At 33.8% G+C, this 27,174-nt stretch overlaps 2 protein-coding genes across 6 annotated transcripts; one reads left to right on the top strand and one right to left on the bottom strand.

Annotated features, from left to right (window-relative positions):
* The first annotated feature begins 185 nt into the window (after positions 1-185).
* Positions 186-5,217, top strand: LOC109818489 (putative inactive receptor kinase At5g67200). Its single transcript, XM_020383970.3, has 2 exons — positions 186-1,873; positions 4,260-5,217. Exons 1-2 carry the CDS (start codon positions 463-465, stop codon positions 4,838-4,840), a joined length of 1,992 nt encoding a protein of 663 aa, XP_020239559.2. The 5' UTR covers positions 186-462; the 3' UTR covers positions 4,841-5,217.
* Positions 5,218-8,420: 3,203 nt separating this feature from the next.
* Positions 8,421-20,361, bottom strand: LOC109818487 (kinesin-like protein KIN-4A). Of its 5 annotated transcripts, none has more exons than XM_083074037.1 (26): positions 19,940-20,353; positions 18,825-18,971; positions 18,590-18,742; positions 18,197-18,450; positions 17,537-17,718; positions 17,327-17,451; positions 16,632-16,668; positions 16,077-16,168; positions 15,871-15,978; positions 15,478-15,591; positions 15,180-15,297; positions 14,975-15,087; positions 14,435-14,533; positions 14,246-14,359; positions 14,017-14,133; positions 13,854-13,934; positions 13,532-13,603; positions 12,425-12,518; positions 12,130-12,161; positions 11,957-12,054; positions 11,780-11,875; positions 11,403-11,624; positions 11,000-11,162; positions 9,581-9,736; positions 9,196-9,510; positions 8,421-8,924 (listed from the first exon to the last, which is right to left on the bottom strand). In XM_083074037.1, the coding sequence occupies exons 1-25, from the start codon at positions 20,054-20,056 to the stop codon at positions 9,295-9,297; spliced, it is 3,120 nt and encodes a 1,039-aa protein (XP_082930163.1). In that variant the 5' UTR covers positions 20,057-20,353; the 3' UTR covers positions 8,421-8,924; positions 9,196-9,294. The 5 variants fall into 5 exon arrangements, with proteins under 5 accessions (XP_082930163.1, XP_020239555.1, XP_020239556.1 ...); XM_020383966.2 differs by having other exon boundaries at positions 14,975-15,084; XM_020383967.3 differs by having other exon boundaries at positions 15,210-15,297.
* Positions 20,362-27,174: the final 6,813 nt, after the last annotated feature.

Below are 27,174 nucleotides of genomic sequence, written 5' to 3'. Positions count from 1 at the left end.
AAATAAAAAGAAAAAAAAATACTACTTATTAGTATGTGTTTGAATTCCGATTCCATTCAACGAAACACATGTTTAACTGAATTCATCATTTACATAACTTTTCAATTTATACATTAAAAAAAAATAAAAATAGCGTTGAACACCATTTTAAGATATCCAAACACAGGTTTAACGAAAGTCGAAAATCTGATGATAGAAGTAGAAGGCATTACAGTGTTAGAGAAGCGCGAGAGGAGGATTTTGTTGGCCCTCTCTCTCTCTCTCTCTCTCTGTGTCATGTGTGTACCTTATTTTCACGTGATTTCTGACTCTATGCGCTGAGACACCTGCTCCTCCTATTCCTATACAACATCTGCCTCTCACGTACTCTCTCTCTCTCGCCGTTTCAAATGGACAAACCCTCACTTGCTTCCCCAACACACCAAAACCCTCACTCCACCCTCATCTGACCACCCTCCAACAATGCCCAACCTCATTCACTCACACTCACACTTATTCCTCCTACGCCTCCTCCTCATCCTCATCCTCACGTCAACCGCACATTGCTCCAAACTAACGCCCCGTCATCTCCCGCCGTTACTTTTCACCGACGCAACCGCCCTCCTCGCCTTCAAACGCAACGCCGACGTCAACAACCGCCTCCACTTCTCCCCCGCCACGCGCGGCCTCCGCTTCTGCGCCTGGGAAGGCGTCGTATGCAACGGAGCCAAAGTGGAGCGTCTCATTCTCCAAGACTTGGATCTCCGAGGGTTTTGGCCTCCCAACACACTCACGCGTCTCGACCAGCTCCGAGTCCTCAGCTTGCAGAACAACTCACTCACCGGACCCGTACCCGACCTCACCTCTCTCTCCAATCTCAAAAGCCTCTTTCTCGATCACAACCACTTCACCGGTTCTCTCCCTCCCTCCCTCTTCTTTCTCCACCGTCTCCGAAACTTGGATTTCTCTCACAACAACCTCTCCGGTTCAATCTCCACCGCCTTCACTAACCTAGACCGCCTCCACACCCTCCGTCTCGCTTCTAACTTCCTCAACGGTTCAATCCCTCCGTTTAACCAGTCTTCTCTCAAAATATTCGATGTTTCCGCCAACAACCTCTCCGGCGCCATTCCGCTCACGCCCACGCTGTTACGTTTTCCGGCTTCCTCCTTCGCATTCAACCCTAACCTCTGCGGCGAGATCATCCGCGTGCAATGCCGTCCATCGCAGCCTTTCTTCGGACCTGCGGCGCCGCCTACGGCGCCGCTCGGCCAGAGCGCGCGGGTGCACGGCGTCGACGGTTTGATCCGGCAGCCGTACGAGAAGAAGCGGCGCGACCGGCGCGCGCTGATAATCGGATTCTCGGCGGGGGTTTTGGTGGTGGTGTGCTCGCTGGCGTGGTTGGCGGCGGCGGTGAGGAAGCAGAGGAGTCGGAGCAAGAAGGAGGGGAGGTCGGGGATGATGGCGGCGGATGCTTTGGCGACGGCGGAAGCGGCGGCGGTGATGCGGATGGAGATGGAGAGGGAGCTGGAGGAGAAGGTGAAGAGAGCGGAGGTGGCGAAGAGTGGGAGCTTGGTATTCTGTGCGGGGGAGGCGCAGGTGTATACGCTGGAGCAGCTGATGAAGGGGTCTGCGGAGCTGTTGGGGAGAGGGTGTTTGGGAACGACTTATAAGGCGGTTCTTGATAACCGTCTGATGGTGACCGTGAAGCGGCTTGATGCGGGGAAAATGGCTGCGCATGCTACTAAGGAAGTGTTCGAGCGTCACATGGAATCCGTGGGTGGCCTTCGACACCCCAATTTGGTTCCTCTTAGGGCCTATTTCCAGGCCAAGCAAGAGAGGCTCATTATCTATGACTTCCAGCCCAATGGCAGCCTCTTCTCCCTCATTCACGGTACTCCTACTCACCACGCATTTCTAAATTTATTATTATTATTATTATTAAAGTCGATTTTGTTTTTACATCTATGTTTTTGGTGACTGAACAAAATACTAGTGCGTCCAAAGTTTTTGAAATTCGCTTTTGCATGTGACTGCATTTTTGGATTTGATTGAAACGGTTGAGCTTTTCATTTCAGCCAGCAACGAGAATCTTGCTGACGAGTCTCTAGTTCAAGGGATTATTTTAAAGATTGGATAGGGAATTAATTAAACAAAGCATGGGTGTTGTTGGAGTGTCGTGTAGCGAGAAGACTGAAGAGGAATAGTGGTTTTATTTTTACGCAGTTGAGGGGTGGGTAGCTGTTAATTAGATACTAGTGCCGATGAATTGGGGACAGGTAGATTTTGTTGAAAGGGAAAGATGGGCATTATTATGTAGGGTGATGACAGTACGAGCATTCATTACCCATTAAATGTTTATAGCCGTTAGACTGGAGGCAGGATGCTGGAGGTGGAACCAATGTGGTCGGTCATTACAACTCTCCCATGCTGACCCCCCAAAATCTAATCCTTTCTCCTTCTGGGGACCCTACCATCTTTCGTCAAAATCTAGTCAAAATCTATCTGTGTGTCGTAAAGTTATCCAACTGTGCTCCGCTTTTCAACTCTAGATTCGTACCAAACTGCATTACCACGAGTGCAACACCCATATTCCCATAATGCCAAAATCTAACACTTGGTTTGCTTCTTGTTTTTTATTTTCTTAGTTTAATCATCATTTTCGTCATTATAATTTTAAGAATTTTACCTTTTAGGTATAGTTCCTATACATATTAGAGCCTGAATAGATACAACTTAGAAATTTTTATAGGGAATAAAAAAGTAAAGGCTTGTTTTATAGATCTAAAATTAAGTCCTATGAAACCGTAGGAAATAAAAAGAAAAAAAAATATATAGATGAGGAATAGAATGAAATTTTTTTAATTTCAGATACCAAAAATTGAAGTCATAAAATTATAATGACAAAAGATAATTAAACCTTTTTTTTTATCATACTATGTCAAAATTAGTGGTGGCAAAACGGGTTAGTCTGACCCATTTTGGCTCGACCCGTCAATGGCCTGCCAAAAATGCGTTGGACTAGACCGTCCATTATTGTAAAACGGACTAGGAATGTTGGTTTGTCTCATCTAAGAACAGATTGGCGGGCCGGTGGGTCAACCCATATACCACTAAAATAAATTACAAAACAATGTATATTATGTTCAAATAAAAAAATAGTACAAATAAATAAATATAACCACATGAAATTGAAAATGCATACATATTGTGCATAATATATGTTCAACAAAAGCAAATTATAAACTTACAACTAAATCAAGTAGAAATTAGTCCACTTACAACAAAATCAAAATCAAATTACAAACTTACAAATTACTATTCTGTTCCGGCCAAAAGGTGGATTAGGATTTCTTCCTAAGTAGCCTTAGAGCCAGAGCATTCAAAAGTGTAATCCGCCCCCTTGACTCTAGGGTTTTAGGTTTTATACCTTTCTTTTCATGGGCCTGCTGGGCCTTGTAAACGCAAGAATTTCCATAACAGTTTTCATTGAAAATATTTGATTATTAAAGATAGATTTTTCGTCCTTAATCCTCGAATCAGCACGAGAGGTAGGACTCGCTCGGGTCTTGACCGATTTTACCTATGTCGAGCCTATCATGGTTGGGCTCACCTTGGCCGATCTCGCCTAGGTCGAGCTTAACACGGCTGAGCTCACCTTGGCCGATTTCACCCAGATCGAGCTAACTCACGTGGTCGGGTAAGGTCGGTCTTTCATCGAGGCATCTCCTGTGACGGTGGTCAGATCATATATTGATCGAGTTCACCCGTGCTACAAAATCGGATCGGTCTTTTGCCGAGTGGCCCCACGTGTCTCGGTCCTGCTCCTACGAATCATATCGGAATTAAGTCGAGACAGTACATATTCTTTTTAACAAGAACCTCAAATGCAGCCTGGTGGATTGTGATGTGCTCACCGACCATTTGGCTTGTTGGGTTGGCAGACTTAGTAGGTTAAAATGATGAGTTGCCAATTTTTGGGGGTCAATGGGCCAGACCGCAAAGCACGATCCATTTTGCCACCTCTAACTAAAATAAATAATCAAATACATTTGCCTATTTATATGAAAGAAGGTTGGTCTAGTGGTGAATATTATTCAAATTAGAATAAGATACATAAGACAGTAAATTCAAATGTTAATCGTCATTCTGATTCTTTCTTTTAAGTAAAAAAAACAAAAATAACCCTACCAAAATGGAGTGAGTCATGCTAATAATACTCATAATTAGCTTACATAACATGAAAAAACTATTAATGGTTTTAACTTGGTGGCGTGCAGGTTCGAGATCAAGCAGGGCAAGACCACTGCATTGGACATCGTGCTTAAAAATAGCAGAGGACGTTGCACAAGGTCTGGCCTTCATCCACCAGGCATGGAGACTGGTCCACGGAAATCTCAAGTCCTCGAATGTTCTACTTGGGCCTGATTTCGAGGCATGCATCACAGATTACTGCCTGTCCGTGTTGACACAGCCATCCATATTTGACGAAGATGGTGATTCAGCAGCCTACAGAGCTCCAGAGACTCGCAACCCAAATCATCACCCAACCCACAAATCCGATGTATATGCATATGGGGTTTTGTTGCTTGAGCTTCTGACGGGGAAATTCCCCTCCGAACTCCCATTCATGGCTCCTGGTGATATGTCAAGTTGGGTGAGGTCCATCAGAGATGACAATGGGGGCGAGGATGGCCGAATGGACATGCTTCTTCAGGTTGCTACAACTTGTAGCTTGACCTCGCCTGAGCAGAGGCCCACTATGTGGCAGGTCTTGAAGATGTTGCAGGAAATCAAAGAGATTGTACTATTGGAGGATACTGGTGAATTGGAACTACGCACTACTGATTCCATGTCTTAGTCCTTTTCTTCCCTAATTTTTTTCAGGTTTAATTATGTGATAGACGGCGGATAGAAGGACAAAAGAGTAGTATATTAACTCGGATAAAAAATTTAAGAAAGAAATCCATAAATTATACTCTGTTGCATTCCTTAAATAGACTTCACCATCTTGGTATTAACTTGGTAATGGAAGATCGTGGAGAGCGCACAACGTCCCCATTTGGGCTTGTAAGTTGTATATGCTTGGGTAGTAAACTACGAATGTGAAGTTTAGAGTAAATAATGTCAGAATGTAAGTTGTAAGCCTCTCATTTTTGTCAAGTGCACGGCTAGCTGAGCATGTGACGTTGTCACTACTGAATCCTATAATAATACATAGAATTTGATTTCTATTTATGTTTGGTTAGCTGGGAGTTCCACTTTCTTGCATCATCTCCTTTTTCCTTTTACTATCGGAATGTGTCCATATGAATTACGATTAATTGGGTATCAATTAAATTGATATGCGTTGTATTCTATTCTTTTGGAAGTGGGTTTGTATTTGGGCTGAACTCATCGATGAGTAAAGGAAAAGAAGCCCGAGGAATCCTCACTATTGTCTAACACTTTTCTTTCATATGTAGAAAATAATTTTATAATAATATATATAAATAAAGAGTAATTATTTTTTTATAATTTAATTTTGTAAAATTGAATTAAATTTTTAATTTATTTTTTTTAAAATATTATCATAGTCTATTCTAATAATTATTATTATCGGATTTATCAGTCAACTCAATATTAAGATGTTATTGAACCATTAGCAAATGTCCTTTGAACTTAATAATGTATATAAATTTCTTGGATGTTAACAGAATCCCTATGTTTTGGATAAATTTGCTGCATAGAACTTCAATTGTGGTATTTCGATTTTATATTTAAGCAAATTATAATATATTATAGGTTTAAATATATTTTTAATCTCTCAAATTTAGGATAAATTTATTTTTATTCCTCAAATTTCAAATTATTTTTAATCCCTGTAATTTTTAAAAATTTTGTTTTCATTCTTATGTCACCAACAACATATTTAAAAGTAACAGATTAAGAAAGTTATGCAGTATCAGTTGTGTTTAATTAATGTAATATTTTCATTAATAAGAATACTAGTAAGGAGATTTTATACAGTAATATTTGACAGATTTTTTAACAAAATTTGAATATAAAGATTAAAATAATATTTTTTAAAAAAATTTTAAGGACTAAAAATTTGTTTAAAATTTGAGGGACTAAAAATAAATATACTTTAAATTTAAAATATATTTAAACTTTTATTATGTTTATGAAACCATTTGTACTTTTCTCATAAAATAATAGTAATTAATAGGTCCCATTCACCGTGTTGAGAGCCATTTTGGTTGTTAATATTGAACATACAAAATTTCTTTAATACATATCGTGAATTTTTTTCTGAAATATTATTTTTTTAAAAAAAAATTATAGAAATGGACTCCTCACAATTTATTTACTTGAGTAGAACCTTTTACTGGGCAGGTTCAGAATTCGGTCCCTAGGAAACCGAATTCTGACCTACTGGTGGTGTCCTGGTTACGTTTTGTGGCTGCTGGAATTCGGTTCCTGGGGGCTGAATTTCGAGTAGCATCTTCCTTTTTTTTTTTTTTGGTTTTGATTAAATTGATTTTTAAAAAAATAATTTATAGTTTTTAAATAATTTTTAAAATATGTAATATATAAATAATATTTGTTTAATAATATTTTAAAAAATTAAGTTAATTTTTAAATTTAAAAATTAAAAATCTCATAAGTTATAATGTTAAAAAATAATAATTTTAATGTTATATTGATAATGAATTAAAATTTTAATAAATAATAATTTTAATAAGTTATTTTTATAATAAATTTCATTTGTTTTACAGCTGTTGAATGACACCAATCAAAAATTTATTAAAATTATTATTTATTAAATTTAAAATATATTGTAAATATAACTTATTAAAATTATTATTTATTAACATCATAACTTATTACATTTTTAATTTATTGAAAATAAAAATTTAAATTCCTTTTTTAAATATTAATAAAAAAAATTCTATTTAATTATTACATATTTTTTTAAATTATTTAAAAATTTTAAATTGTTTTTTAAAAAATAAAATTTAATAAAAACAGAAAAAAAGGATAAAGCTGCTCGAAATTCGGCTCCTTGGAAACTGAATTTCGGCAGCCACTACCACTCGTCAGAGCCAACAACTCAGTTTAGATTTTGGTTCTCGAGAAATTGAATTCTGAATGTGAACAATAAATAGTTTCATTTTGGTAAAGAATCGGAGTGTGTGTCCATTTGTGTAATTTATTTTTAAAAAATTTTATTCCAGAAAAAAATTCTACATACCGAAGGTTAGTCATCTTATTTTATTGAAATACTGAATGCAACACAATATCCTCAACTCAAGGACTATCATGTGTACTCTTGGTTCATTTTTTTGTCATACTTTTAGGTAGGAGCTGCCAAATTGGTCTGTAACTTTGTAGTGTATTTGGTTTGCTATGTACAACTTTAAAATTAATTGAAAAAAATCAAAAAATAAAAATAAAAACAAAACTCATTTAAATAGAAAAGTGCTTCGGTTGTTCAAATTTGCAACTTCTTATTAAAGTCTGCTTTGATTTTAGTTTGAGTTCTTACATAGCATAAAAAAAAAAGTTGGATTCTTACAAAATCCAAATCATGATGAAATCTCTAATTTAGGTTATATTTGATAAAAAAAATTGATAATTTAATTGAAAGTTAAATTAATTTAGTGCGTATGTGAATCTGCGTCAACGTATTTATTTTACAAAAATCATATTAAACAATGTAAAAGACACAAAAATAACCTTTTGTTATTTCTAATAGACATGAAGAGAGAAGGTGATGGAAGTTCCTTCAAAACACGATGAACGAATGCTTCAATGAAGTTCCTCTCCCAAGATCTTCATCCATTGGTTCCAAAGTTTGAAGAGGAAGATGCAAATAGTATTGAGGTGTTTATAGATTATTTTCCAAATTTGCTAACTGTTCATGAACTTCCCGGTTCAAATTACTTGTAGGAATGGCAAAAGAATATATATATATATATATATATATATATATATATATATATATATATATATATTCTTAATGTCTTTATTCAATAATTTATATTATACATTGAATTCTAACAATTTAATTGATAAATTAAAATTTTTGGTTCATAGGTTAACTTTATAAATTTTAAAATTATATGATACTTTATTCATTAATTTAAATTGACAAATAGTTATAAAAATATTTTACTTAAATTTATATAACGAATTATCACATAATTTTTTAAATTTTTTAAAAATTTGTAAACTTGATATATATATATATATATATATATATATATATATATATATATAACTATGCCTAATACATATTTGCTCTGTGAAGCACATTAGGCATAATGGGGAGTTAGTTTATTTTTCATTATTTTATGTAAAAGATCTTTCAGCATCATCAAAATAGCAGACTTGTAACATACAATGTGATTACTCAGAGTCGCCATCGTAGAAAGCTTAAGAGGACATGAGACAGTAGCTGATGTTCTAATTTATACAATCTGTATGGTAGAATATCTTTTAATATAGTAGCTAATGTTCTTTACACACAAGAAGCCCCTAGAGAAAAAAAACTACAGAAAAATTTCCTTCTATTATATGACAAATGCTACTACATATAACCTATCAACAAAATCAATTTGCTTAAACACAATAGGACCGTAAGAGTTTGCAATATGAAATAAAAGACACAATAAACTTTCCAAGACTTCACAAAAGAATCCTTCCTTTGTTTCTTGTAGTGTTAGTATGAACAGACTATTTTCCAAGATAGTTTGTCCGTCCAGAATCTACAAATGTCTTCAAGCATGCGACATCTACTCTGTTTTTTCATTATTTGGGTTTCTCTGTCCAGACATATATTGAAACATACCTCCCATGATGATCCATATGCACAACTTATGGCAAAATTTCCAATATCTGGACAGCATTATTCAAGACTGACAGGTAGTATATACATTTCTTCAGCAACCAATTATATTACACTGTCGCAAGAAACGATGAATATCAGATCAGTCTATCTTTACCATATACGAAGCGTTTGGACAATAAGCTTCATGTTATATATAACTAATCATTAGCACAGAATTAGATTACAAAAAATGAAAAAAAAAAAAAGATTGGATATGTATTCATTCAAAGAAGGACATTGGAGGAAATAATTTTGCAAGACCCTATGTTTGGCAGAGGTGCAATGGTTTGCATGAAATTTTTATTAAAGGCATAAATTTATAAATAAGGGTTACTACTTATTACCTGCACCTAGTGCTCTGTTATTTCCAATGCCACGTGTCTAGGATAATTCTTGTGGGTCGAAAAATACTGAGCCACATGAACCGGCTGATCTTAAAAAGATCACCTGATACGTGGCATAGCCGGTGAACGTGGTTTTGATCTGATCATTGTCTCATCACTGTGTCGAATCCATTCTGAAAGTCTCCATGGTTTCTGCCACTTCCACTTGAATTGTAGTAGCCACTGATGATGACTTCTTTTCCACCTCCATAACTTGCCAGAAGCTTGTCCTACAATTGCTAGTTTTTTCATTGACAGCTGTCCGATGGGTACCATCTGCATCAACAGCAAATTAATATCCATATCCAATAAAATACTTGTACCAATTCAAATAAGATTAACATACCCTTCTACCCTGATCTACAAATGCTGCTGATTCTCTCACCAAGCTATTAGCAATCCCTGGCGTGTATTTTAGCTGTTTTGGTACTGGCATAGACACTGGAGATATGGGCCCCTTCATGTCTTCAGCATTTTGTTTTAATGGATTTGGGGAGTCTCCCTGTTGATGTCGAGCGATGATAAGTTAACTACTAAAGGAAGCAATAATTTGACGACCATTGCTATGATATACAAAAGTAAAAGAATGCCATCAAAGTTTGCTGCAACAACCACAAAATATCGGCTGCATTATGACAATAATCGGCAGAATAAAGGAGACGGTAGACTGTTGTGACTACTGAGAAATTATGAAGCTATTAGAAAATCCTCAATTGTAGTTTAAAAAATGTAATAATTGACCTTTGCTACTACTAAGTACTGGAAACCTTAAAACTATAAAATAGAGGTTATATCTTCATCTTCAAATTCATTTACAATCAAGCTCTAAAGGTCTCGGATTCATGCAGTAGCATCATGAAAGTTTAAGCCAAAAGATCAAAGAATCACATTAATTTAATTTATTTTGATTACCGAGCTGATTGTATTAGTTTAAGGCATTACTAGACTTATTATTTGCAGGTATAAGGAATAGGATCAGTCAGCTGTTACTTTTGTTCATATGATAGATCTTAGGAGTATTTTGATCAATTTATTAAGGTTTAATAGGACAAGTATTAAGGTATAGTTGATTGAGTAAACCAGGAACCCAAAAATAAGGAGATGGAATATTTGTAATTAAGTTTTCACATGTTTGGTAAAACAAAAATGTGGAGCAGCTGACGGTGGAATACATTTTATTTTGACTTTGGGGTACTAACTTTTGGTCTCTCCTTGTCGTGAAGATGTGTGACGACTTTTATGTGTGATACCTAAGAACTCAAGAACCTTGGATGCTCTGCCGGGGTTAATTTCTTCTACACCTAAAGCCTATTTTATTTTTTCTCTTCAACTTGATCAGGTGCCTACATCTGATTCTTTAAGAGACAGCTACATTTATTTATTTTAAACCCTAGCTGATTTTTGCTTGAATCTACTCTAGAACTCATGAAATCCTAAGTTCAAAATTTGCAGACTGTTCACAGCCTGGGACTCAAAATCAATAATTAAGCACCAAAGTATAAAGTTCAGGGATCTGTCTCTCTAATCATAGGCTTATTTTGCAGACAGCACTGCGATTAGTTATTTATTTTAAACCCTAGTTTATTTTTGCTTGAACCTATTCCAGAACCCATCAAATCCTAAATCCAATTTTGCACTGTTCATATCCTGGGAGCAGCATTCAAAAACAATATTTAAGAACCAAAGTATAAAGTTCCGGCATGTCTCCCTAAATCAGAGGCTTCTTCTTGGCATATAATGCTTCATGAAGTAACAATAATCTTACAGAAGGTGGTGTAGCCAATGTGGGTCCAACAGCTTGCTCTCTCACTTTTAGCTCCTTCTCAGCTTCCTTCCTCTTCATCTCACTTTGCCGTAAGAGACCAACAAGTTCTTTGATTTGATCTTTCATTTCCCTGATCTCCATGTCCTTCTCCCAGAGTTGGCACCTATTGTTAACATAGGAATTCAAATTTCAACAGTATATGCTATAGTATGTGCCAATGTCACTATAGAATACTCAATAAAATAGATTTATAAAAGATTTTAACATGACTTTTGATGTCATATATTCCATTTATTATCATTCATGTGCTTTATGTTCAATTAGTAAATTGTTCAGTTATCTTATTTCTAGAGAATTGAAAAAAAATGATAATAAAAGTGAGAAAAGGTCTAGGTCAAAGCACCTAGCATCTGCTACAGAATTAAACATATACTGAAGCAAATTCTTGGCTTCTCCCATTGAGCGCAACTGATTCCAGCGTCCACGATTTGAGAAGGCTCGTTCTCGTTCTTCTGCCTCAGAAAGTTGAGAAGCCATTGCTACAAGTGAATTAGATGATATGCTCAGCATGTTCTCAAGTGAAGCTATTCTGGCCATTCTTGCATTTGGTGACATGGAGGATGCCCTGGGAAAGACAAGTTTTAAAAGCAACCAGGAAAACAATGTTATCCTTCATGTACTCCACGCATTATTATTTCAAAGATCCAACATTTTTGAGAAGTTAAGAGGGTGGTAATAGCAAATTAAATTGGATTTATACAAAAAATAAATAAAGTTAACCTGGCAAATCCATTCTTTCTCGGAGGACTGATACCCTTAGCAGCAAACTCATTTACTTGCTTCAGGATGGCTAATTCCTCTGCAAGGGCAGCTCGCCTGAAGATTGCATCATAAAATTACCGTCCACCCAATATAGATCAATAAGTTACAAAAATAAGTACTGAACGTGTTACATACACTTGGCTCTGTTTCTCATACTCAAAACGGACTTCATGCTCCTTTACCATGACTTCTAGTTCATGATCAAGCCACCGCTGTAAAGACTTCTCATTGCTCTAAAGATGAAGTTCATAAATTTAAGACCACATGATAGTAAAGCAAATCTAAGATGACTAAGGATAGTTCATTACCTGCCCGTTTGTTGCACTTCCATTCATGGTAACTGAAAGATGAAAAAGAATTTGTATATTAAACAAAAGAGTACAAGCAATGATACCACCATGCAATCCATTCTATTCGTTAAAAGACAGTCCTTTCTATTTAAGGCATTTTTTTTAAAATCCATTTCTAATAACCTGATAAGCCACAACGGCACAACCTTATTTCTTTTAAATCGCATAAAAGTGAAAATATAAAATTACTAAAAATGAGCATCTTCTGCCTTAGAATGTCGAATTGATTATTGCCTGTAGAAAAAAATCACACCTGAAGTCTCCCGGCTGGAGGTTTTACGTGCTTCTAGCAACTCTTTTAGCCTCTTGGTGGCTGTTGCAGCTTCTTCAGTTTTTCTCTGAAGAACCTGAAATTTAACAGAAGCAGTTAATCTTGTATGAATGCATCAGGCATGATAATCACAAAAGTCAACATTAGCTATGAATCTTTCTTTTTCCTACTATGAATTTTGCATGTGGAGTGGAAAACATAAGGAAATATTCATCACATGCCTATTTGATTTAGCTTCTTAAAATCACAAAATAAGATGTTTTATTTAACTTAAAAAGAAGAACTGACTTTCTGCATATTTAACATCATCCGGAGGAATACATATGCTATTTTTAAGCATGAGTGGGCATTAATATCTAATAGTGTTACCAAGTAGAAACATTGCATAAATGCATGAATTCAACTTCATTTTCTAAACATGAATTTTGGGGGAAAACCTTTTTAAAGATCGTACATTGGTTTTCCTGAAATTTGCTTAATTTATCTATCTCAAACATATAACCTATGCATTGTTGATTAAATTAACTGAAACAATAACATGAATCAATAATTTGGTTACCTCGGCAGTTCATTCCATACAAGATTTTAGTTTCCTCTAAATTGAACCATATCATACATTTTATGGTTCCAGAATCAAGACTTCAATTCATTAGGATCTCCATTTGTCTTTTAAGTAATTAGTGCATACAGCATGCAAAAAGTCCCCCAGCTCCCTGCTAAAGAAAGCCACTGGGTAGGGGGGGAAACTGTCTCACCACAGTTTCCTCAGTCTTAATATTTATCCCTAACATTGACAAAATCTTCATTCTAGTGGATTAGAGATTTTTAATAATTTGAAGTAAACATTTTTCGCAAAATCATCATTGACAATGTGAACTTATTGCTAAAAAGTAAGCATACTTTTTAGACACTTGCAGGAGAATCTGCTAAGGAGAAGTCTATGTATGTATAAATGCTTAAAATCACTCCAACTTGACAACATTAGCAAAACTCATTTACATATCACATATGAGACTGATTTTAAAAAGTATGTAAAGCAAAAATATTATGTAAATCATAGTAGCAATCAAACAACTTAGAAATACTTGCCATTTTCTGCCGCTGATTTAAAGCTTGCAGCTTGTGCCTTTCATACTCATTTCTTCTTCCCTCCTTCTTTAACTGTTTTTGCAAAGGCAAGGTGATCAATTATCACATTAATAGTAAATGTATATACAAGTAAAAAATAGCATGGCCACTACATCTAACCATTTTTTTTTTTTTTTTTTGTCATTTGCAAGCTTTGGAGTAATGAGGACTTAAACTTTAAATTATACATGAATTGACGTTTTGGAGAAAAAACTAGAGCACCTTATGATGTTTAGAAGTATCATGAACAAAATAAATTGAAAAAAGAGGAAGCGTAACGTACTTGCAACAGCTCTTTCTCTCTTGAAGCCTTCCACTGCCGAAATTGTTCTGCTTCTTGTTTTATCCTTTGCTGCAATTGAACCTGCAACATCATTCAAGTTATAACAGAGAGTGTATATGAGGTGATTTTACAACCATGGATTAGAATAAATACAATGGTCAACCTTTTGGGCCTTTATGCACTGTATTTCGTCTTGCAGTCGCTTTGCTGCTTCATCACTTTTTTGTTTTTGCTTCAGAAGCTGGACTTGACTCTCTTGCTTCTTCTTAAGATCCAGAATCTAGTGGGCAGAGTTTTGAAAAAGTTTTTTTTGTAATTCAGAATATCTTCCAATTTGAATCTGAAATGGAAAATAAACTCAAATTTTAATACAAAAATTGAGAAAGTGGCACCTGTGCTTCAAGTGCTTTCAATTTTTGGGCATGGATATCCTCTAATTTCTGTGTTTGTCCATCAGAATTGGCAGCAAGATTTTCAACTTCAGCCAAAAGACAATCTCTCTCTTGCTGCATTCATAAATCAAGTGCATATGAGTATTAATTTTTATAGTGTCAATTAATTTAGCATAACTGTTATTGAACCTGAACTGTTCTCTTCTCATCCTCCAATTCCATTATCTTTCTTCCAAAGTGCTGCTTGAGTACTTCAGCATCAGATATTCCAAATAGCTTCATCTCAGACTGTATGGACATCAATACCAATATGTAAATTAATAAAATGTGGCAGGAGAAAATCTGGAAGAAATTTCTAAACGAGTCTAACTATAATATTTTCTAATTCCCCAATGATGTTGGTAGAGTACCATTCTACTGCTTTAGTAATATGCTTTTTGCTTTCGATGTCTTGTTAAATTATTAAATTCCCATATGATGAATAATCAGATAATTTTCAGTAGTGTAACAACAAGATATCTGCCTAAGTTACAAAAGGATGGACTTAGATAAAACACAATCATTTACCAAATGGGCATCATATCAAGCATCAGAAATAATTTTTTCAATATGGTTCGTGAAGTTATAAAAAAAGAAGTTGCTCGTGGTTGTGTTGATTATGATACACTATTAATTGATGCATAGCATGTCATAAGTATGTATCTAATTATACATATGCACTGCAACAACCTCTTTCTGCTGCAAGCGTTTGTTCAATTCATGTAACTCTCTATCCATACTATTTTGCAGGAGTGTGTGCTCCCACTCTTTTGCTGCTTCTTCAATTTCCCTAGAATCACCTGCTAAAATGGCAATCAGTACCCTGAATCATTGCAATTCGAAATTCAAACCACATTTAATAAAATAGTGGCAGAGAAAGAGATAGACAAAGAACTGAGCAAGGGCATATTTTTAGAACGCTTGCCCATTGTTTCACTCATTGGATACTCAGCTTCCGTCATAGGTAGGCTCCTCTTAACTGCATCAGTCTTCACAATGTACGTGTTGCCATCCTGGAAAACAGTTTGAAACCATGCATGGATAATTATCAAGCCAATATACTGAACTCACTTTAATATGTGGAATGGAAATACTAAGATGAGATGAAAGGATAAATATAGGGCACCAAAACAGTATCTGAGAAAAATATTTTTGAGTTGAAGATGAATATTAACAAAAAGTAAGAGACATACATAAGGTTCCCTTTCACTTTGTTCTACCATAGAGCATCTACTACGGTATTCATGAAGTTCACGACAAAGATCTTCATTAGCAGCTTCAAGCCAAGCGATCCTTTCCTTAAGGACCTAAATAATCGGTCATAAAATGATTATATATTTATGATAAATACAAACCATTTCAATGTATGCAATTAAAGTAAATCATATTGTAAGTGTCTACACAAATAGTGGTACAAATCCCAATTAAGGCTAGAACACCTTTCTTTTGAATAACCAATACTATATAGTATTGATTGGTATCCAACCATGCATCATAAAGCTAATGCTTACTGCTAGCCTATTATAGGAAATATATTGAAGTAATCAAGGCATTACTTAATATTCAAGTTAATTGGATCCAACTACCTGAACTTCCTCAGAAGAGCCGCCAGCACGAGCACAAAGTTCTGCCTGCAAAAACTCTAGTTGTTGTCGCATTTTTAGCATCTCATTGGACATGGGGTCTCTATTGATCTACAGAAGAATAAACAAGCAAACATCAATCAAAACAAAATTATCTTGATTTTTCCAAATTAAAGTTGGGGAACAAAAAAAATTATGCAGATACTTACAACAGGCTTATTTTGGATATTGCGTGCACGATTTGCGTACTTCAAAGTGTTAAGGGTTTCCTCAGCATTAATATCAGCAGGACTTATACAGGCTGAAATAGAAATTTCATTTTAAAGAAAGAAGAAAAATCAAATTTAACGACAACTTGTATTAAGATGCAACAAAAGTTCGAAAAAAAACAGTAAGACAGAACTGAGCAGTCAAATTCATGCCATCAATCATTTATAACCTCAAAGAAGTTCAAATCAGCTGAAAAATAATTTATTTGCAGAGTAGGGAAAAAAGTTTTAGAATGTAAAATACAAAATCAAGAGTTTATGTGATATTATGGCATTTGTTAATACATCTATAACATTTCAAGCCGTCTTTGTACTTCTTGTTCATTAGAAAGACACAATTGTGTTCATTGAAGACCTTAAAGGGGTTAAAAAATCAGATTGGTATTTTGATCTCATGCAGAAGATTAGAAATGTTTATTTGAAGATAAAGGCCACTTAAGGGACCTCCCATGTATAGAATTTATTGGGATACAAGAAAGTAAGCAAAAAACCAACCTATCATGACAGTTCTGCTATTACCTCCCAAGGAATCCTGCAAAATCATTTAACTTTCATCTACAGATATAGAATAATATAAAAATAATTAAACTAAAAAGATCAAAGAAAGAAAAAACAAATAGAAAATATCTCATGTACATGTTTCCATTTTTATATTGTCTTCTTTTATTAGCAATAATTATTTCTTTTCATCTAGGCAATTGAAAAATATTCCGGTGGAGAATGATCAGATCCAATATAGGTGAGTTTTTGGGATACAATGGACGCGTTTATAGCATAACACAGCCTGAAAATGAGTGCCAGGCCCCATAACAGTTGGGCCTCCAATCGAATATGAAAAGGATGAGAGGGTGCTAGGAGGGGTGGGGATGGGGGATTTTTGAGGGAAAGGTTTGGCGTGTGGCCGTGTGGGCAGAGGAGCCTTCTTTGAAAATTTTCTTTTTTCCAGAATTTCCTTTCCACAGTATTTTGATTAAAGCTCATGCTATCAATTCTGATTCTGTATCTTGTTTAATTCTATGGTACATATCTGATTTCCTATGAAAGAGCTTTCTATTTCCTATGTATGTTGATGATTTTGGAGAGTAACAGATAAAGTGCACACTGATTCTTCTCCAAACAGAATAGCTTCTACATCATAATAAAGAAAAGTGAGTACTGCAAGATGGAAGCTAAATATAAAGATATCAAACCTGCAAAAGCCTAGTAAGTTTACTATCCCTATAAGGAACATGAACGCCTTCCTTCCGCTTTTTTTCATCACCAAGTGCACTAATAACATTACCAAGTGCTAGAAGGCCTTTGTTAATGTGAACTCCTGTTTGAAAGATTAAATGACTAGTGAATATGTTTTCTTCAAAGCATGCTCAAACGATAAAGGTGAAAAAATGTCCCAAACTAACCTTCCTTAAAACGCAGACCATCAGACCCTGTTCTTTTAGCCCGTTCTGATCCAGCAAGATCTACTAAGTGTAACTTGGCACAAAGATACTCTTCATTCATGGTATCATTTAAACCGTTGTCACTAGGAATATTGAGCTTTCGCATTTGCTCTAATGTGATGGTGAAGATGGCGTGAGATCGACTATTTGGACACATAAGAGAAAAAGAAGAAGAAGAAGAAGAAGAATAAGTGGTAGAACTTCAGCAGAATACACAGTCACATCATTTTGATGAAAAAATTTATAATCATGGATTGGAATCAACAAGCAAATTGCTGGAGGATTCATTGCAAAAATCATTAGAGGTCTTGCAAAATTGCAAGCAATCTTGCAGTGACAAAAGATCCATGCATTAATTATTAACGAAAGATCCAAAACATTTCATACATAGCTTATTTTAAAGTCAATCCCACTGTTGGATGCTTAAACTGTCAGTACAGTTTAAAACAGAGAATTGTTAGAGGTAAACAATATCCAATTTTTTATCAGTTAGTAATTGACTACCTATTTTGCAGTCATAAGTTATCCAAAGGTAGTTTATGAATCTAAAAATCAAAAGTATTTCACCAACAAAAACTAGATGGTGTAGTTCAAAGAAGAGAAGAAAAATGCATTATCAACCTGGATTGGTTGTTCATATTTGTGCTCCCTGTTGCTCTGCTCAGTGATCCTTGTTCCAGGCAAGCTGCCATTTCTTTTAATGTTGCTACACTGACTTCAGTAGATCCTGCAAGGGTAATGACCCCATTTGATGTCTCACGAATTTGTATTGGTGGCTTCCCAGGAGAGGTCATTTTTCCTGCATGTCCATTTGCAGTTTCTGGTTTGCCCATGGAGGAGGGATCCAGCAAGTCTCTTACTTCTTCTTTAAGAATCTTTTCACAATTAAATGTTATTGTCAAATACTTAATCTAAATAACTTTGCACATATAAAATCTAAGTTTCATATACTAAAGCGCAATTAAACTACAAAAACCATGCTGCAACTGCAAGCAGTAACACTGATCAACAGACCTCAATAAAGGAAACATGCAACTGAAAATCAATCTGGTGCTTTAGGGTCCCAATTTTGCTAAACAAAACATTCATGACTTGGGGTATAATTCCTGTTTGTTGGCAACCATCTTTAAAGCCAGTTCCCATGGTGTACGTTTTCCCGGAACCTGTCTGCAATAGAGTGAAAGTGTCAAATGCAAAAGAGACCAGTGTATTGGCATTTAACTTCTGATTCCTTTAGCAGTAACTATACCTGGCCATATGCGAGAACAGTAGCATTATATCCTTGAAACAAACCATCAATAAGGGGAGAAACGCATTCTTCAAACATGGCACTTGAGGGAGAACCAGAGCTTCCGTAAACATGATCAAATGTAAAGGAGTGGGCGCCAATTTGCACCTGCATTACAGTGATAATTAGCATATGATTCCCCACCCAATTTTTTTATCTACCTAAAGGATACTATAACGGGGTGCATTTTCACATATAGGTTCCCCAATGACTTAAAAATAAACCATAAGCAATCGCATCCATGCAAATATGCAATCAAGATGAAAAGCATACTGAACTACAGCTCCCTTAGAAAATAAGAGAACCACTAACAGATTTCAATTGGAGATAAAAGCCATATACATAAATATTCACTGTGATGACTTTATAAAGAAGAAGAAATTATGACCTGCTATAACTCCTTCATTTACTAAATCTCCTGCCTCTGGTAATCAATCATGTTTTCAATTAGTGTGACTCAGTAAAGTTGTATGGAATCATTGGTGTATCATTACCATAGAATTTGTAATCGTTTTAATTTATATATATATATATATATATATATACGAAGTTAACTGTTCAAAATACTGCATCATAGTAACTCACGGGCTAAGGATCTTACGAACTAAAAGCAAAATTGCAAAACTGATTAAAAACCTTGTAGCATGTTTGATTCTCATATGGGATATAATTGTTCACGTTTTGGATGTAATTTTAAAAGGTTAATAATTATAGCTTTCACATCCGGTGATTTCTTAGTTAGTTCCGAACGAGTTTCCCAAAATAACTTTTGAGAAACTTACGAGTCAAGCCTAGGCTAGAATGTTAGAAGCCAGAAATAGACTGAAGTCAAAATATCCAAATTAGGTAAGTATATCAGATCACAAAAGAGATTCCAAACTCCACAACGCATTCTTGGTTTAGCTACGTAAGCAGTTTATTTCGGATCCAGATCTCTCACAGAAGAGGAAATTAGATTTCGCAGCTATAATGCGGAACTGAAACACTGCCGAGAGTCAACGACAATGCGGTTCAGTTGGCTTCCACATTCGAGTAGCCAACGTTAAACGACAGCGTTGAGTAGAGAGTAAGTGCACCTGCGGCTTCCCGGGGACGACGGTGACGCAGTCCTTGCATCCTTGAAGCTTCTCGTCGGCGATGAGTGGCCGCACGTGGACCGCGACCTTGACGCAGCAATCTTCCCCTGCTTCCATGGGGAAGCAGCTAGCGTAGTAACAGAGAGATTCAGAGAGAGAGTGAGAGAGAGAAGGTGAAACAGAGAGAGAGAGAGAGAGAGAGAGAGTGTGTGTGGGAGAATAGTAGAGAGAGAAAGTAATACAATTAGAAATGGTGAGAGAGAGCGTGTGGGGAAAAAGGGTAGTTGTGGAAACGAAAGGGTCTCATAAGGAATGCGCGCGAGGTATCTGTAAGAACAACCACCACCATCATTTTCCCTTCACCTTCACTGCATTGTGGTCGCGTGCTTTCAACCTTTTCTCACCTTCTTTCCCAATTTACCCCTCCCCAACGACCCTCTACAACTCTACTAGTACTCCCCGCATCAAACCTTCTGTCGCCACTCTCCCACATTTCCCATTTTGCCCTCACCCTCCGCTAATAAATCATCAACTTTCTCTTGAATAATTTACAAATAATAAGGAATAAATAAATGATTTACTTGTTTTTCGTTATTTTTATTTGTTTATTAGAATCTAATTCAATATTAAAAGTTTAAAACAATTCACACATTTTGTTACATTCCTAATAATCGTTTTTCTTCTAATGTAATATTAAGGAAGTAATATTTGGTTTATTTGCTAGAAATTTTGTGTTATTAATAAACCAAACAGTTAATTTGAGTTATTAATAAACCCAAGGCACTTTCTTTATTTTTGGAAAAGCTAAAAAGGGGGAAAAGTGGATATTCGACGTGGTCCAAAATTTATAAAATGCTGTATGAATTGAGAAGAAATAAAGTGAGAGGGAGGGAAGGGTTGAAAAAGAGGGAGGTATAGAAAATGGAAGAAACCTAACGTAATCTAGTTGGGGATGTGGATTTGAGAACAAAGGTAAGAAAAGGAATTTCACAAGGCACAAAGCCACGTGACGCGGAACCAGATACAGACACCATTATGGAGAGAAAGGAGGGAGGTTCGCGTCTTTGACGGTACCCGGTCATCATCACTCACGTCCACGTTTCACAGGTGCCATAGTATTTGCCTTTTTTTTTCTTTTTTTTTCTTCTGTGTCACACTGCGTTTGCATTGATGTGTGCACATATGTCGTCAAAACATTTTTGCCTTTTTAAGTTTTAACTTCTCATCCTCCACGCACTATACCCCCATATTTTGCTCCACTGCGTTTTTTTTGTTAGACAATCATGATAGAAACAGGATTCAACATTAAATTTAGACATTTTCAAACTTCGATACTTCATCATGTTAGAAGGAACTAGCCCTTCCTCAAGTACTATATATATGGGCATAAGTAAATAATATATATTTTATTGTATATCATGTTCAAATTTTGCATTTATCTTTCTCTTATTAATTTAACTTATTACAAAAATAAATACATATATTATTTACCAGTTTTTTCAAAAGATCAATTTTAAAATAATATTAATTTTCAAATTAAAAGAATTAAAAATTCAATTAATATAAAATTTTACTATAATCTTGTTACATCAGAATTTGATAAAGAGGATTTATTTATTTATTTTTGATAAATAATGGTGAGGCAATACTTGCTGCATTAGCCAACTTAGACAACTTTAATTCATGTGCTCATAAATTTATGTAGGGAAAGAGGCATAGAAGAAAAAAAAGAAAAGTAAGACCCACGTTAGACCGAGAGACCCGGGAGCAAAACAAATAAACAAGGAAACTTTTCCTTTTTTTTTTTTTTGTATTAATTAGATGCATTCTCCATATGAACTAAATTTGTTGAAGCTAGACAGAATTATTATAGGCATAAATAAAGTAGTTTTTATTTTCCAAATATTTAATGTAATTACTTAACTTGATATTGAAGGTTCGAATTTGATATTATTTGTGAAACTAGAATATAGTAACCATATGAGATGGATGATACGGTTAATGGAGGGTAAAGGAAGAAATTAATGGTAGAATTTATATTTTATTTGCGTATCCAAGTAAAGAAAAAGTTGGATTTGGTGGTAGCAATAGGCAATAGCAATGGGTAATGGGAATGGAAGAGAAAGAAAAGAAGAAAGAGGCAGATCCAGCTGGGTCACATGGCGCTAAGAAAAGGGTTCAATAATATGGTGGGGCCCAGTGGTTGGCTTGGTCAGCGTGTGACAATCTGTGGCAGTGGCAGTGGCAGCTCATGGATTGATCTTTGTAGTATGCTACTTTAAGAATGGCATCACCTCTTCCTCCCTTCCCTTCCCTGTCAGTGTCAACCGTCGTATAAACCAGCTCATTTTCTTATCCTTTATTCTACACGTAACACCAAAACATTAGCGATACCCTCGTCAAAAACAAATTATTTCATCCCAACGGTCGTCTCCCAACATCCACCTATAAACTTTCACTCTACGTCGCTTTTATTTCTACGTATCTACATTCTACATTGCGTTTCAACGGAGGGACAATAATATTTTCATTAATAAATTATTTTTAATTTTATTCTTAATTAATGTCTAATTAAAAATCTAATCCATCATTTTTATTAACATTTTTCCTCTCACCATCGGTACAGTTTCTAATTATTTTTATTTCGTTTACAAGAATTGAACTTGAAATATATACAAGTTTGAGTTCAGTTCTAATCGGATTAACGAATTTTTGACTAAAATAATATTTAAAAAAAAAAAAAACAAAAATAATACCTGTACAAAAATATTTACGGAACTATACATGTTTAATGTTCATAACTCATAATTCGGTTCCCAGAAAACCAAATTCTGAGCAAAGTTAATTTTTTTTTTTTTTTGCGTTTTCGTTTCTAAGAAAGGACAAAAACTGATTCAGAACGGCCCGTTCCATATGAACAAATATACACATGACTAAAAAGGCCCTTTTAGTATCCTAGAACGGCCGTTCTAAAACTAGAATGACCCGTTCCAAATTACTAGAAAGGCCTTAAATCCTTATTTGGAACGACCTGTTCCAAAATTCAAGTTATGCTTAAAACTTTACTTTGGAACGGGTCGTTTTCCTAGGAAAACGGGCCGTTCTCATAGGAGAACGGGCCGTTATCCAAGGAGAACGGTGCGTTCCAGTTGCAAAATTTACACATTTCTCAGTTCAAAAAAAAAAATTAAAAAGTACTCAGAATTCGGTTTTCCGGGAACCGAATTCTGAGCTATGAACAGTAAACAGGTCTAGTTCAGTAAATATATTTGTACAGATGTTATTTTTGTATTTTTTTAAAAAATATTATTTTAGTAAAAAATTCTCGGATTAACAACTTACTTATGTATATAAGTCATGATCTAAATTATTGAAAAATAAATTATTTTATGAATTTATAACCGTTTTTATTTTTATTTTTGTGTGTGAATGTATGTACTAACATCTTTTCGAAAACTTTGTTTGCCGTTTTCCTTTAGACTCACATGGTCTTGACAAGTGGGAAAATATTTCATTTTCATTGGACAACTGTTTTTGCTATGAGACGGAGAAGTTATTTAGGAATGTAGCTATATAACTCTTCTGGTTAATATTAAGATTTAAGAGTAGTGTTAAATTTTGTATAATTACTTTTATTTTATAAAGAAAATATTAAATAAAATTATATATCATAAAAATGTAAAGCATTTTCAATACTTATATGAAAAAGTAAGAAGATATTTTAAAATGATTTAGAATTATTCTAATATTCATATTCTAAAAATTGTTGTTGAGTCCCTGACATATTTATCTTGAATCCGGGGCTTTTCCATGTATTGTATAGTATACGGCATCAACAATACCGGACATTTAATTCATATGCAGCAGGAATATGGATTTCCCCATGTATTGCAGTGAAGTATACGCGATGCTTAATTTTTAATTTTTTCTTTTTTTTCTTAATTTTTTAATTCCCTCGTAAAAAAACTATGACACCATTGTAATTTCGAGAAATGAATATAACTATTAATTTATAAACTTATTTTCTAAAAATATTATTATGAAAATAGAAAAAATTTCATTATGTATTAAAGACAAAAAAAATAATTTCAAATGTGCATTTTTTTGTTGGTTTAAATTTAATAACAAAAAAAAAAACAATCAAATAGGAAATTACGCGTTATTTGTGTAACATTATTGTTCTTTCGTTCGTCATTTTTGTTTCCCTTTTGACAAGTATATATATATGTATGATAAGCAAGCTAAATGCATGTGGATTACCCCTCAACGAACACGTACGAATCACGATTCTCCTTTTACCATCTTTCCTTGTTTTCAGTATTAGAAAATCAACGAAGTCATCCACAGATTCTACTACTGTGATGTATGAGTTTCTGAACTTCGACTTAAATCTACAAGTCGCTCATTCATGAAACAGTGCACTTACATAATTGAATTAGATTCATTATTCAAGCATTATAAAATAATATTATAGGTGATATGATATAGAACTATTTTATTTTTATCATTTTTATATACATATATGTCTCAAGAATATATCTTAAAATGAAAATAGACATTTTCTTATATTTTATTTTAATATTCACAAAAAAAATATATTTTCCTAATTATTGAATGACTCGATCCAGGTCATCCCCATTAATTCTCCCTCTGAGAGCATTCCATGTGAATAAGATTTGTTCTCTCTCGTGCTGTTAAGATGGGAGTTATTGATTGAGATCGTAATAAAAGCATGTAATAGGTGGAAAATTAAGAGCGTTTTAGAAAACAGATAAAAGTCGTTGCACACGTACAGGGGGCACTGACAGATTTTGCGTTTAATGAGCAGCAAGTGCAGATTGAGATGCTGCCTAGACTATACTATGCTATGCTTTTAGTTCAAGGTCCACCGTCAGCTTACTTTTCTCATTTAATTATGATAATAACTTCACATATAATACTTTCTTGTACTTATATATATATATATATATATATATATATATAATATTTTTAATGATTATCTTGTATTTAAAATTAATAAAATAGAGTATTAAATAATTTTTAATTTTTTTTTAATTATTTTAATTTTAAGTTTTATCTATATTAAAAAATTTAATTTAATAATTAAATTATTAAAATTTGATGTAAAATATAAATTAATTAGTGAAATAAGTCTATATATAAATATTTAACACACTCTTTTGTACATATTATTATTTATTAGTTGAAATTTATTGAAAATTATAAAATTTAGTAGGTTTTATATTTTATTTATTATAATTTTTAATAAATTAGATTAATTAAAAAGTATATTAAAGAACATCGTTAGCACTCATTAATGTGTAAATATTATTTTTAAAAATGCTAAGTCATCCGTTAAGAAATCTAAAGTCGAAAAACTTATTAAAAAATAATAATAACACATTTCCTCCATGCGTTATTTTAACGTGGTTTTCAATAAAATCATTTTGTAAAAACTTTTACTTAATTTTTATTTTCATATATTCTAAGAATATATATTATCTTAATTTTAATATACATGACATGTTAAAGAATTTTATATTATACGTTTTTATAAATATGAACTATTGATAGGATATTATTGTAAGTATATATATTCTCAATCACAAAATACTATAGTTTAAAGTTTTAAATATATAAAATTAAAAATAATAATAAATATATCACTTTTTAATAAATTTTATTATAGTATAAGTATAGAATTTTACTAAAATAATTTCAACCTCTCAATATATATATATATATATATATATATATATATATATATGTAACTTTTAATTGTAGTAATTAAAGAATTTATGAAAAAAATTAGAAAATAAAATATTAACATTACATTAAAAGGAGAACATTGATTATTTTAAAGATTTTTTAAAATGCTAAAACTAAAATTATTTAAAGATGGTGAAAATACATTGTAAGATTAAATATTACTTACACCAATATATGTCAATCTTATGTATATAAACAGAGAAAAATCGAATGATAACTGTGTAACAACATTAATTATTATACCATTATTAATTTTTAGTTGAGTAACTTTGTCATAAAACTCACATTGAATTAAAAGTTTCTTCAATTTAACATTGTGGATTTTATTGGTATTTGTTAATTTTATTAATTTAAATAATTATGTGATTAGTTATTTATTTGTTATAAAATTTTAAAGATTAAAGAATTCTTTTGAATTTATTTGTTTAAGAGTTATTTTGTGTTAAAGTCAAAGTTAATAAATTTTAGGAAAAGGTATATAAGATTTTCTTGAAATTTGAATTTCATAAGTTTATTTTCTTTAAAAATCTAGGGAGAGATTAGAGAGAGGAACTTTGAAACCAATGAGATTTTTTTCTTCTTCTTTTGACTTCCTTGAGCATTTAGACCCTTCCTTTAAGTGTAGTTTGTGTGCTGAGTTGAGATTCAAAGCTTTGAAAGCTAAGTATCAAGGTGTTGGAAGTGTTGTGTGTGGAGTACCTCGGAGGACTGCTCTTCTACCTATGTTTTAGGTGAATCAAGGTAAGAGAAGTTTATAAATTGGTTGTTTTTGTGTTATAAATGTTGATTTAAACTTAAAAACTTTGTGGCTAATGGGTTGTTGATTTGAGAAGAGTGTATATTATTATTTGGGGTTTTGGTATTTTGAAGTAGAATTGGTGAATCATTGATTTATTTTTAGTTGCATGTGGTACATTTTGAGGTCTTGGATTTGCTTATCATGTATTTATTGCATTTGGTGTGTTGCTTATTGTTTTTTGGGTTGAGTTTCAAGTGGATTAAGCGAAATCGTGATTTTGTCAAGTGTAAAATTAATTGTCATCACGTCGAACACATTCATGGCGTTGGATGTGATGAAGCTTAGATGCTCTTTGTCTCACTAACATCGGGTGCAGAATAGGTAACGTTAGACGTGAGTTGAGAGGCGTTGAGTGTGATTGCCTTGAGAACACTCTAACTTAGTGATGTAGGGCCCAAGATGAGTTTCACCAAGCGTGATCAAGCCAGTGACTCTTTGCCTAAACAATGTTAGACATAAGTATTATGGTGCCAAGAGTGGGATAGGCAAAGGCTCTCAATCTAAATAATGTCCGGCGTGGATTTTGTGATGTCAGGCGTAGTATACACACAGCCTCAGTGGATTTTGTGATGAGTTTTATACATATGTTTATATAATATATATGTATATTTAGATATTGTTTGCATAATAATCCTAAGTAATTAAATTTATATTTTTTGCTACTAAA

The sequence above is a fragment of the Cajanus cajan genome, chromosome 4 (genome assembly GCF_000230855.2).
Source record: "Cajanus cajan strain Asha chromosome 4, NIPB_CcT2T_4, whole genome shotgun sequence".
NCBI classification, from domain to species: Eukaryota; Viridiplantae; Streptophyta; class Magnoliopsida; order Fabales; family Fabaceae; genus Cajanus; species Cajanus cajan.
This window is presented reverse-complemented; position numbering and strand designations above follow the sequence as displayed.